The sequence below is a fragment of the Lathamus discolor genome, chromosome 3 (assembly GCF_037157495.1).
Source record: "Lathamus discolor isolate bLatDis1 chromosome 3, bLatDis1.hap1, whole genome shotgun sequence".
NCBI lineage: Eukaryota > Metazoa > Chordata > Aves > Psittaciformes > Psittacidae > Lathamus > Lathamus discolor.
The window spans coordinates 81065746-81078298 of NC_088886.1; the positions used below are offsets into that span (position 1 = coordinate 81065746).

The 12553-nt window shown below is 46.1% G+C and overlaps 1 protein-coding gene across 2 annotated transcripts; it reads left to right on the top strand.

The window, feature by feature from the left end:
* Positions 1–1105: 1105 nt before the first annotated feature.
* Positions 1106–10903, top strand: BZW1 (basic leucine zipper and W2 domains 1). Of its 2 annotated transcripts, XM_065670016.1 has the most exons (12): positions 1106–1233; positions 1722–1795; positions 3418–3594; positions 5841–5935; positions 6214–6279; positions 6567–6702; positions 7275–7384; positions 7504–7674; positions 8008–8154; positions 8272–8410; positions 9242–9364; positions 9606–10903. In XM_065670016.1, the coding sequence occupies exons 2-12, from the start codon at positions 1732–1734 to the stop codon at positions 9635–9637; spliced, it is 1260 nt and encodes a 419-aa protein (XP_065526088.1). In that variant the 5' UTR covers positions 1106–1233; positions 1722–1731; the 3' UTR covers positions 9638–10903. The 2 variants fall into 2 exon arrangements, with proteins under 2 accessions (XP_065526088.1, XP_065526089.1); XM_065670017.1 differs by lacking the exons at positions 1106–1233; positions 1722–1795 and having other exon boundaries at positions 3424–3594; positions 5841–5846.
* Positions 10904–12553: the final 1650 nt, after the last annotated feature.

A 12553-nucleotide genomic window follows, 5' to 3' on the forward strand; every position in this document is an offset into this window, starting at 1 on the left:
GTCACACAGATGACCCCACTTTCCCCCACTGGAGCGGAATGACTCACTGTGTTTATATACCTGGTAAGTGGACATTTCAAGAGCTTTAGTCAAAGGAACATTACACTTCACACCTGGTGGAAATTTGGCACCTGTGTAACGGCTAGAGGGAAGCTTCTGACCTCTAGGTTAGCTTAGTGGTTTGCCTTTTGGGGGAGCAAAGAACAGAGTTGCAATTGCACCTCCCTGTCCTGTGTCAATGTGGAGAGGATGCTGCACGTTGCTATATTCTGGGTACAACTGGAGAAGTCTACCTGGTAGACATGTCCAGTTATGTGCTGCTCTGTCAGTTTGGCAATGAAAGGGTGGTCAGGCATTGGAACAGGCTGCCCAGTGAAGGGGGGAGTCGCCATCCCTGGAAGTGTTCACAAGCCATGAAGAGCCCCCCAGTGATATGGTTTAGTGGTGGTATTGGCAGTCCTGGGGTAATGGTGGGATCTGAAAGGCCTTTTCCAACCTGGATGATTCTACGAGAGGCTGAACATGGGCTCCGAGGAGGCAACTCCGTGGGAGCGGGGCTGAGCGCAGGAAGCAGTCATATTCAGGGTCCCGTGACGCCTTCCCTAGGGGCACGGGCCCTACCCGCCGCAGCTCCCGCCGCACACAGCGGGATGCCACCCACCGCAGGGCTCGAACGTGCCCGACACCCCTCACCGGACGGGCCAGTGGCCAGAGGGCAGCCGGCCCCAGCCTCCGGCCGGCGACGCACAGTGCGGCCGCCCCCTCGGGGCACCGCCTCCTGCCGCTAGGGGTCGCCTCGCCTCTCAGCTGGATTGGCCCACGCTCAGTGCCGGGCGGGGAAGCACCAGGCGGCTACTGGCGTGTGACGGTAAATCACGAGGGCGTGGGGGGTGGGCGCGCTCATTCCTGGAAAGGGGGGGGGGGGTCGAAAGGAGAGCTCCCCTAATGGGGAAGGGGAGCGCCCCGGGGAGATGAGCGGTGGATGCCGGCAGGGCCGCAGCGCGGAGCAGGCGGCGCTGGAGAAGCCCAGCCTGACCCTGTCCCTTTTCCCTCCAACCCCTCTGGTGGAGCGGGATAGTCCGTCCCGGGCGGGGCGGAGTGCGGCCCTCCCCTCTTCCTCTCGCGTTGGTTCCGCTTGCAGAGCTCTCGTCCCTGCTGCCGCCTCCCTCCGCCGCTGCTCGCGCCCGTCTCCGCTCCGGGCCGCTTGGGCGTTTTCTCTCTGCCTTAAAGTCGGTGAGGAGATGGGCCGGGACGGGGCGGCCGCGGGGGCAGCCAGGGGGAGGAGCGGCCGGCTGCGGCCACACGAGGCCAGGCCGGCTGGAGCGGTTCCCGGGCGGAGGTGGAGACGGAGAGGGGGGGACTTGGTCTCCATCTTCCCCCGCCCGGGCAGCGGAGCGCGGCGGCAGCAAAGCCTCCGCGCGGTGCGGTGCGGCGGCGATGAGGGGGCGACGCCGTCGCCGCAGCGGGCTCCGCGCACGTCCCACCAACGCCCTGCCGCCGCCTCCGCATGGGGAGGCCCGGGCCGGGGGCCCGCGCCTGCCCGCCAGCGGCGTGTGCTGCGGGGAAAATGGAGGTCGGCCGCAGCCAGGGAAGGGAAGGAAGGAAGGGAGGGAGGGAGGAGGAGGAGGAGGAGCGGCGCGGGGGGCAGGGCCGCCTGCACGCTCCCGGGGCGGGCTGGCCCCCGCGGTGCGCGTCCTGAGGGGTGTTGTGCTTCCTTGCAGGGTGTCTTTTATGAATAATCAAAAGCCGCAGAAGCCGACGCTATCAGGGCAGCGTTTTAAAACTAGAAAGAGAGGTAAGCGATCGGTGCATGCTGCTGTCGGTGCTCGTGGCACGTGGTCCCCCATGAAAAGCCCTTTTCTGACCACAAACCAGTGCTTTTGCAGAGTTCCTCTCCGAAGTCTTTTAAAGGAGCCCACACTAAGTACCCAGCGTTGGTGCTAACTCTGGGTGCTGGAATGTTCTCTGAACTCGTAAAAAATACTTGGCAATAAGAGCTGCAGCTGAATTTGCTGTGATAACCTTGGCTTAAGGAACACTGGGTGTAGAACTGCACTGTGTTTAGCCTGAAAGCAGAAGCGTCCAGTACCCCCAAGTTACAGGGCAACTCCAGCACAGGCTTGTTGCAGGCTAGTGTGTATGTCTAAGGAGCATCTAACCTGGTAAGGATTTCAGTGTTACCCACTGGATAGAAGTTACATTGTCCCCTTAATGCTATAAGAATACCTGGTTTGAATTAAAAAAACAAACCCACAACCTCCCAACACACACAATAAATCAAACCCAAAACCCACCCACAAAACACAACAACTGAAACCCCACAAACACTCCCCCCACCACCAGCAAGCACGAACCCTCAGAGTGTGGGATGTGCAAGTGTCTATATCTGTATGTGCAGTTGTTCCCATGAGAAGCATCGATGACTGAAGAGGTGTGATGAGAAATTTAGGATTTGGTGGTAGGTTTCTTAAGCCTAAAGAGGAAGCGGGGCAGCTCTTAGAGTTTGTTTAGCACTGTTTTACTAATATACTAGCAGTGTTCTAGCTCAAACTGACACCATTAAGGATACAGAATTCAGCTATATTACTGAATCAGTAATTAAGTTGTCAGACAGAAGTCCAGGTTGACTTAAAGAACCTATTCTTATGTTGAAGTAAAAGCCCCTTGAGAAGCTGTTGCAGTGTGTCGAGCAGATGAAATGCTAGCATCCTGAGGTTCTGTCTCTCTTTAAGTATTTAACCATAGTTTGGCTTCCAAGCAGCTCTGCAGTAACAGCCTCATGGATCTGTCCTGGAAAAGTAACAGATCCACTATTTCCAGACTTCTACCCATCTGTTCCCAATGTGTTGATACTTGCATTGAGTGTAAGGACACTAGTCTGCCCCTTACAGGAAGGTTGCTAACAGATGCTAACAAAACTGGCTGAGCTGTTACAGACAGCACTCACGATGCGAAACTCAGTTCTGTTTCTTTGGAAGCATATGGTTTGCACAGGCTAAGGACAGATAGGTAAGCAGAGTTAAAGACCTCTTCCATTTCAGGCAGACGTGATTATTACGAACAACTGTTGTTCTTAGTGAAAGTACAGTAAGAATTCAATTAGAGGTAACTAAGGAGTGGTTTAGCTTTTTAGTCAAGCTTGACTAAATAGCGGGCTGAAAGCAGCAAAACTTCTTACTGCTATATTGGCCTTTGAAATTCACTTTAGGCTACACTGTTAAGTCACTATTTGTGCCAGTTAATACCAGTTGTCAGGCTTGTCAGTGCAAGTTTGGTTTTGTTTGGCTTTTTTGGGATGGTGTGGGGCTTTTGTGTTTTGGTTTGGTTTTTTTTTTTAATAAGATAGAAATGACAAACTTAACAAACCCCAAGCAGTGGTGTGTGTGGCAACTTCATTTCAATGCTTTGTTCTTACAGATGAAAAAGAGAGGTTTGACCCTACTCAGTTCCAAGACTGTATTATTCAAGGTTTAACTGAAACTGGCACTGACTTGGAGGCAGTAGCAAAGTTTCTTGATGCTTCTGGTGCAAAACTTGACTATCGTCGCTATGCAGAAACGCTTTTTGACATCCTGGTGGCTGGTGGAATGCTGGGTAAGTTCCTTTGATGGGGCTGCTCTCAGCCTTTGTTCTCTTGACTCTACAAAAGCTCGCTTTTCCTTTCAGTGTAAAAACTCTGCTAGAGCCCATTGAGTGTGTAGGGGCAGGGTTTAAGCTATCTGCAGTAACTATTTGACCATGTTAGTGACTGGCTAAGCAATTGGATTACTGTAAAAGTACCCTGTATACCCTACCTGCCACAGTTTGGCTTTCTTCTAAGTGCGGACTGTAAGAAACTTAGTCTAAATGAAAATATATTAGATCTTATTTTTTTTCCTACCAGGATTGGATCTTGATTCTCTGGTCGAGTTCATTTTTGATTTGAGATGGATGAATGCTGGTTTCAGTTGTGTGGTCTGTGATTGCAAGGTGAAAGGAGTTGCCCTGAAAGATTCCGATGTGATCCTGTGCTTTGTTATTTTGGAAAGTGGCTTTGTTTGCAGAAGAATCTGATGTGCGTAGTCTTGGAAATGCTATTACAAATTGTTTGATGTTGACAGCAGTGAGGCCATGGGCTGTAGCAGATGTCAGGGAGTGGGAAATGAGGGGGTGGTCAAGTCAGCAGAAAACAGGGAACCAAGGAAGTGAAATGTGATGACAGAAAGTCTTGTAAACTTTCGTGCACAATGCATGTAAAGATCAAAGAGCGGGGTAGATGCTCACCAAACAGGTAAGAAGCAGGTGAAGCTAAATGAGGTGTAAAAGTATTTTTTTTTAATAAAAGGGGTACTTTAGATTTAGACATTCCCTACTTGATTAATACTGTTCAGTGAGAAGGGGTTCAGATGTCAGGGACCCATTTAAAATACCGACTGTGAAGAGGACCCCTTATGTTGTCTGTCAAGACTAGAAAAGGTCTGCCCCTGGTTTTAGCATTTGTTATGCAATAATGGGGCAGGGGAGGACTTACATGGGAATTTCAGCAGTTATAGATTTTCAGTAATGTAACAAAAATGGCTCAAATTATCTAAATGCCTAGGGGAGGAGAGGAAATACCTGATTCTGAGCCACAGATGGACAGTGGATGGCAGTTCTGCAGTGGGGGTGGCTGGTTTGGGAGGATGCATCTGTTGCGTGTTGGGGACAGCTTCACACTGATACTTGCAGAAATGTCAGGAGAGTTGCTCAAACGCTGAAAAGCAAGGCTTTTGAAGTGGTTTAACTTTATGTGCCTAAGTATCCCAAAGCTTATCCCAAACAGTGTTACACAGACTGAAGTTACTGTGACATTCTTGTTAGCAAGAGGCTCTTTTGCTGATGTTACAGAAGGTGGTAGCATGAGTAGGTAAACTTGTCTGCCACATGGAGCATCACTACTTGAAACTGTTAATGTACAGATTGTTACAGTTTGTGGGTTTACATTCAAGAGTTAACCAGTGCATGCTGTGTTAGAAAGTGTTCCTCTGAGGAATGAAGCTGGAGGCAGGGGGGAATGCATTGCTGCATTAATGGTGGTATTGGGGTCCTTAACTCTTCTGTAACAAGTAGCTAAGTAAACTAGGTTTAATCTTTAGTCATGTAAGGCTGAAATGAAAACTGGCATCCTGTTGCCTCACCACCTTTTAATGTTATTACTGTTAATGCTCCATGTTTAAGTCATGTGTCTGACTAAAACATAACTGAAGGATCTCCCTTATATGTAGGATGGCATAGAAATTGGTAATGAGGTATTCTAGCACTGGAGTTGGTGGCTTGAATACACCCTAGTTACTGAGGCAGCCTGGCTACCAATCAAGTGCCTGTATTAAACTGAAGAGGAATGGTGAAGAAGCATCTTCTTATAGGAGCTATAAAGCTGAAGTGCCTTGCAAGACTAAAGAGGGGTGCAGAATTTTAACATCTTGTGTTCCCTCTCCTGTTGTGACTTACTTTTGTTATTTGAAAGACACTTGGTTACAAAGCAGCACTACTATAGCAGACACTAAAAATGGCTAGGATTAAGCCATTTTAGTGGTTTCCTTTAAGGGAAGAGGAGCTCATGTGGTCATGTTAAGTAACCATATGAAAACAAGATGTGTTGCCAATCCATTTAGCAGTAGGGGGTCAGAATATTTAAATGGACATACATAAGCTACTGATTTTAAAGTTCCACTACAGCAGTGGAGTCTGCAGTGATCCAGTCATTCAGTTCATGAAAGGACAACGCCTTGCATGTTAAGGGTATTGAAACTCTTACTGTGGGGAACTGCTGGGTACTCTCACTGGCCAGTAATACCACTAACACAGAAAATCTTCTTTAGCCCCAGGTGGTACCCTGGCAGATGACATGACACGCACAAACGTCTGTGTATTTGCTGCACAGGAAGACCTAGAAACCATGCAAGCATTTGCTCAGGTTAGTTCTGTAACAAGCACAATTTAACTTATACTGTTCAGTGGTCAAAAAGGAAATGTTTGTGTAGTTAAAAGTTTAGGTAAAAATAATGCATGGCTTTAAGAAGCTTGCTGGAAGAGGTAGAGTAGCACTGTTCTATGCTAACAGTGCTCTAGAGAATTTGGACCAACTTTACTGAGCTTGGTTTTTCCTTTTCCATTTTTTTGTTCTCCTTTTTTTCTTAATTTCAATTAAATGATAGTCCAGAGCAAAAAGTAATACTTGCTGTATCTTCCTAGGTTTTTAACAAGCTAATCAGGCGTTACAAGTACCTGGAGAAAGGCTTTGAAGATGAAGTCAAAAAGGTATGGAGTAGGTCCTTAACAGCAAACAGATAAACCTTTGAATTCTGGTAGTTAATCACTCTACAGAAGAGTTGTATCATACAATGGATTATTAAAATAGAATACTTTTAAGTTGTTAATGGAACAGCTAGCTTGCATGACTAGTGGAGAAGACTAACAGTGAATTAATTAGTGATTCTGCTAGTTGAATAGCTTGGTTGAAACAAAAGTGTCTAATATGGAGGCAGTAGTCAAGGTTTAGTGAGAGATGGTAGTTCTATGGCAACTCTTCTTATTTCCTCTTGCAGTTGCTGCTGTTCCTGAAAGGGTTCTCAGAGTCTGAGCGGAACAAACTGGCCATGCTGACAGGTATTCTGCTTGCCAACGGGACGCTTAATGCATCAATTCTCAACAGTCTCTACAATGAGAACTTGGTTAAAGAAGGTAAGTGTTGCTCAACTCTTACTTTAGGGAAGGATGGTGGGAGATAGAACCATGACAAGTTAAGCAGAAACTGCAGTGCCAGTACACCCTTGCAGCTCACTAGCTTCATCTGGTGATAGATTTACTAAAGGATTAGGAAAGGTAAATATGCTGCCTCACAACATGGAAGGTCTTGCTAAGTCTGTTCAGAAGGCTTGTGTGTAGAATTTCCCTGTGTGACGCTGGGGTTGCCATCACTGCTGTTGCCCAGCAAGGTAGTCCTGTATTTTGGAGGGGGACCTTTCAGGATGCAGAAGGTGTGTTCTTTCTTTAGGTTCCTTCATAAATTACAGCAAGGAGAGTTAAGTTTAGTATAGGGAAGTCTCTGTGATGCTGAGTGGTAAGAAGTCCAGTGTGCCAGAGACTGCAGTACCCTTGGGCAGAGGTGCTGTGGACTGTGCTGGGTCTGCCTCTGAGTACAGAGGCTACTGCTTCAGGCAGGGCTCTGACAGACTAGGTGCCCTGTACTCTCAGGCTTTTTGATTCCCTTTGTTTCTAATGTCAATAGTAACAGTACTACTCCTATTGCACAGGTGTTTCTGCAGCTTTTGCAGTCAAGCTGTTCAAATCATGGATAAATGAGAAAGATATTAACGCAGTGGCTGTCAGTCTTCGTAAAGTCAACATGGATAACAGGCTGATGGTGAGTACCGCTGAAATTACTGAGTTACTACTTAAGCCAGTTTAGTGACTAGCATTTACCAGCAAAGCACCCAACGCGCACTTACTTTGTGAAAGAGTTGTTGTAAACTTTGTTTTCAGGAACTCTTCCCAGCCAACAAACAAAGTGTTGAACACTTTTCCAAGTACTTCACTGAAGCAGGACTGAAGGAACTTTCCGAGTATGTTCGGAACCAGCAGAGCATAGGAGCTCGGAAAGAGCTGCAGAAAGAACTTCAGGAGCAGATGTCTCGGGGAGATCCGTTCAAGGATGTAAGTATTGGCTGTAGTCAAGGTGGGATGCTTTCTGTGTAATTTTTTTCCTGTAGGAACTTAGGTCAAATTTTCTGAAACACAGCAGCATTTAGCACTAATCTGAAGGTACGTGCCTAACTATATATTGGACTTGGCGTTCACTAAGAATGAAAATCTGGACCAGGGTGCTTTGGTACTAGCTTTGTGGTCTTTCCTTAATGTCCTGAATCTTGCCATATGACCAAAGGGCTGTGTTTGGTTCTGAAGGCTTTTGTGTAACATTTAGAACAGAAGTTTTAATTTAGCTTAGTGTCATACATGGCCTATGTGCTGACTCTTTCATTCTGACAGATAATCTTGTACGTGAAGGAGGAGATGAAGAAAAACAACATCTCAGAACAGACTGTGGTAGCCATAATCTGGTCAAGTGTAATGAGCACAGTGGAATGGAACAAAAAGGAGGAGCTGGTAGCAGAGCAAGCCATTAAGCACTTGAAGGTATTGCAACTGAAGTGTGGACTCTAGCACCTGTTGGGTAGAGCTGCATGAAATCAATCTAGTTTGGCAATAAATGTGAAGTGTTTCATGTGTGCCAATCTGTCATTCCTCTTGCAGCAATACAGCCCTCTACTTGCTGCCTTTACTACCCAAGGTCAGTCAGAGCTGACTCTTCTGTTGAAGATTCAGGAGTATTGTTATGACAATATTCATTTCATGAAGGCCTTCCAGAAAATAGTGGTGCTCTTCTATAAAGGTAAATTCTGTGGGTTTTTTGGGGGGAGGGTGGTTTTGGCTTTTTTTTATAGCTTGTATTTGCAGAATGCTTCAGTCCTGATAAGATGTTCGGGGAAGATCAGTGCCACAGCATTGCACTTCACGAGCTGAAGAATTTTCTGTCTTCTTTTTCAAAGATGGAACAGTAAAATGCGAAGGTGGATGTGACTGTCCTTGTCTAGAGGAGTACTTCCCCATGTGCCAAGGATGCTGCTTGTCTACTAGATGTTAAGAGTTGTGGTAGATCAAATTTAGATTTTTAAGGGTCTTTGTCACCTTTAAGTTAGGGAAGGATACACGATAAATGTATTCTTAGCTTTTTGTCCGAACACTGACTGTGAACAGCTAGAGATGAAGACCACCGAGGTGTTCTGGGGTGTTTGATGCCGTTAAGAGGTGTTACTAAAAACCAGACTGTGCACCTGTGGAAACACCAAAGGAATATGAAGAAAGTTGTTTTTAAACTGAAAATTGTATTTGTAAAATTTAAGAATTTGCATCTGTTCTTAGCTGTTGACTGAAGTTTTTCTTAGTGTTATCCCAAATAGCTATGAAATACTCCAGACTGGTAGTGATAGTGCGCTCCTCAGTTCAGTGCTTGGGAAACCCCCAGTGCAGCCAGTGTGAAACATAAGGTTCTCAGAATTTAAACCAGGAGGCACTCCTGGCACAAGTGTATCCAGGCATAGTCCGTCCCTAGGTATGGATTCTGATCCTTCTAGGGGAGGAAGCAGAGGCTGCCAAGTGAGGCTTCTCAGCAGCTGCTGTTGAGTGGTCTGCTGTATTAATGTTGCTCTTGCACCTATTACAGCTGAAGTTCTGAGTGAAGAACCCATCCTCAAGTGGTATAAAGATGCACATCTTGCAAAAGGAAAGAGCGTTTTTCTGGAACAAATGAAAAAGTTTGTCGAATGGCTCAAGAATGCTGAAGAAGGTAACCAGCAGCTTAGCTCACAAGTAGAGCTTGTTCATGTTGGGAACCTTAGTGCACTAATGCTTGTTTGTGAGGTGGGGTGGTTAATTGTCCCTCGGAGATGAGGTGTGTCCCCTGGTACTGGCTGAGAAAGCTTACCAGCGCAATCCATGTGGATCCAATAGCAGCTGTTACGCAGGGCAGCAGCTGGACGTGGCAGCTGACCTGTGGGTAGCCTGTTGACAAGATCTCTCTGTTCCAGAGTCGGAATCTGAAGCTGAAGAGGGTGACTGACCTGTGAAACTCTGTCCTTGGCAAAGCAAACGGGAGCTGTAGATAAGTGTCATGTCTCATGTGTCCTTCTGATTCCTACATCCTACCTCCCTGTATCAAGCATGATATAAGGGCTCTCATGGCAATTTCTTTTAACTGTTTTCTATAGTTATTGAGATACTGGATTTAGTTTTTAAAACCATGTTCTAAGTAGCTTACAGGAGCTGTTACAGATTTGACTCTAACCTGCATTTGTCCTTTCAGTTCTGTTCTACCTCCTGTATTTTCTACTGTAATGATGTAATTTAAGGCCTTCCACAATGAAATCCATTTTACTTTTTGGGTTTTCTGTCTATATTTTGAGTACACATGATTATGGTGAATGAGATTTACGCCAGTTCTGTTTGCAAATGAACTTGACAGAAGCCTCTGAAGCCAGGAGGCTGTGGCTGGTGTGGTAACTCAGTGTGCCATGTCAGCCTGCACCATGTGAGCCAGATACCCTATTCACTGGCAGTCGTCCAACTCCCCAAGGACTTTGTCACCTCTTCCCTATGTTCCAGCATAAAGCATTCCAGCTGCTGGGTGAGGCAGCTGCCCCCCTCCTGGGAGGGAGCTCAGTGTCCTCCCTGGAGAGAAGCTGTTACCATGGCAGTGAAGGGTAGTGCTGCAGGGGTACGATGAGTGGCATCTCTGAACCTGCTGCCTCTCACAGCTGGTGGCCTACCCAGCTGATGGGTAGCACAGCCTGAGAGGGGTCTGGCTACCTTACAGGTGGGCAGCAGCTCCTGGGGGAGCCTTGCTGAGGCTCCCACGGCAGTCCAAGCAATACTGTTCCCCATGCAGCCACCCAACAGCTTTCTTGAGCCAGCCAAGGGAGCAGCTTGCTTGAACTGCTGTGTAAATGCAGAAGTGCTGGAAGGTAAGGCAGAGAAAACTCTGTCCCCTCCCACTGAAGTTTAGTGATTGATTGTTTTATGTTGGCATTTGACATGTTAAACCAAACAGCTTATCTGCTCCGTGAAACTTTGCATTCTTAATGGAATTTCTCAGGACAGCTCATAATTCAAGAAAAATACTTGGTTAAAGAGTGAAGTCTGTACTGGTGTAAGCTAATAATGAGCATTAACTGAAATACTGGTAACCAGAGTACACCTATTATAAATAAAATGAAATGAAAAAAATGACCCCAAGGATCACTGCTATTTCATTCAGTAACTACAGTAATCTTCTTCCTTACTTTGTAACTCTTTTTTTGAAACAAATAAAGGCCACCCTTACACTTAATGTCAAGGGCTGCAGTTACCTACATGTTAAAAGTGTGAGTGTCCATGATCGTTATTCACTGAGGAAATGCAGCCAGGTTCACCATTTTTCTTTGAATAAGTTTTATTCCAGCAGCTGGATTCAACTGGAATATCCAAAAAGTCCTAGTATAAATCCACAAAAAATAGACTTTTGCAAAACAATTGTTCATGATTTAGCGCAAGTATTTACACTGTGTCTTTGCTGGAAAACCTCTCTCGGCATCCTCATCTGCAGGAGATCATGACCTTTTTTTCCTGTTCCAGTGGGAAGAAGAAAGGATGTTTCAGCGCTGCTTCAAGTGTAAAGCGTGCGGCAGGGTCGTACTCCAGCATCTTCCCAGTCAGATCAAAGAGGTTTCTGTGCGCAGCATTGCTGTAGGTCCTATATTCCTTCAGGAAGAAAATGTCAGAAAACGGGGATTTTAATCCTAAAATTGCACCAAAAGTTCCTCTCCCCAAAAGAATTTCCCTTTGTCTCCTTACCAGCAGCGGCTTACAGAGCTTCAAGAAGCGCTGACCTGCATGAGTGTTTTCATTTCAGGCCAGCTGGGTCCGAGTGAAATACCTGCGTTTCCTTAAATAGTTAGTCCTTAGACCACAGTTTGTTATTCAGAGATCCTGGTTTATCCCTTCACTAGAAGTTTACTGGCATGTAAGTTCAAGGCTTGTTAACAGAGCAAGAGGAGGAACCTGAGTTTATGAAACCTCCTGTTAAACTGCTATTAAACCAGAGCTCAAAATACCTGTATTTATTAATCTCTAGCAATCCAGGTACGGAAAAATATCCTTACCTGCTGTTCTGTACCATGTGCCTTGGCAAAGGCCCCAGTCCTCGCTCCATCACTGCCAGGTGTTCTTTGCTGTTATAGGCCTGGAGGGAAATCAAGGTGGACATTTTTGTTCGGTGTTAGAAGGTGTTGCCAGGAACCACCCACTAACCTTACTTTGATTTTAACAGTACCCTGCACCCCATAATCAATTTCAAGTGAAGGAGAAAAGAGAGTCTGTAGGCATCTGATTCCTCCAATAGGTTACAGGGATCTGGATGGAGGTTTTTTCCCTTGACCCTTTTTTCATTCTCCCTTGTCCATAAAGGTCAGGTTTTGGCAATGCTGTCAGGATGACAGAATTTGGGTACTGAGTAGTATTTGCTGATGAAGCTGTATCTTGCTAGTGTGGCTTGGAAATTACAAGTATTAACAGGGTAATCCTCTTGTGTCAAGCTGCTTGTAGGAGTCTTCCATTGAGAAGAGTCTTTGTTCCTACAGCCTCTATTCTCTTCTGCTTGGTGTAACAGAGAAATGCAGTTTCATTTCTGAAGCCATTCCCTGCAGTCCCCACCTCCCTGTAGTGTATTTTCACCTAGCTGAGCAGCATTACTCATGCTGCATCGTTTTGAGGTTCACAGTTACCTACCAGAAAGAGAGTATTTCCAATGTCATATTCCATGAGAATGGAACCTGTGCTCCAGACATCACAAGGCTGTGACTATCCCAGTCCTCTGAAAAGATTCAGAAGGTTCATGTTCTTACCTGATCACAGTATACAGTGCAGCAGCTCAAGCAGGACATGCGCCACATCTAAAGCACGCTTCAATAACATAGAGTAAGTCTGAGGTGGATCTTTCACC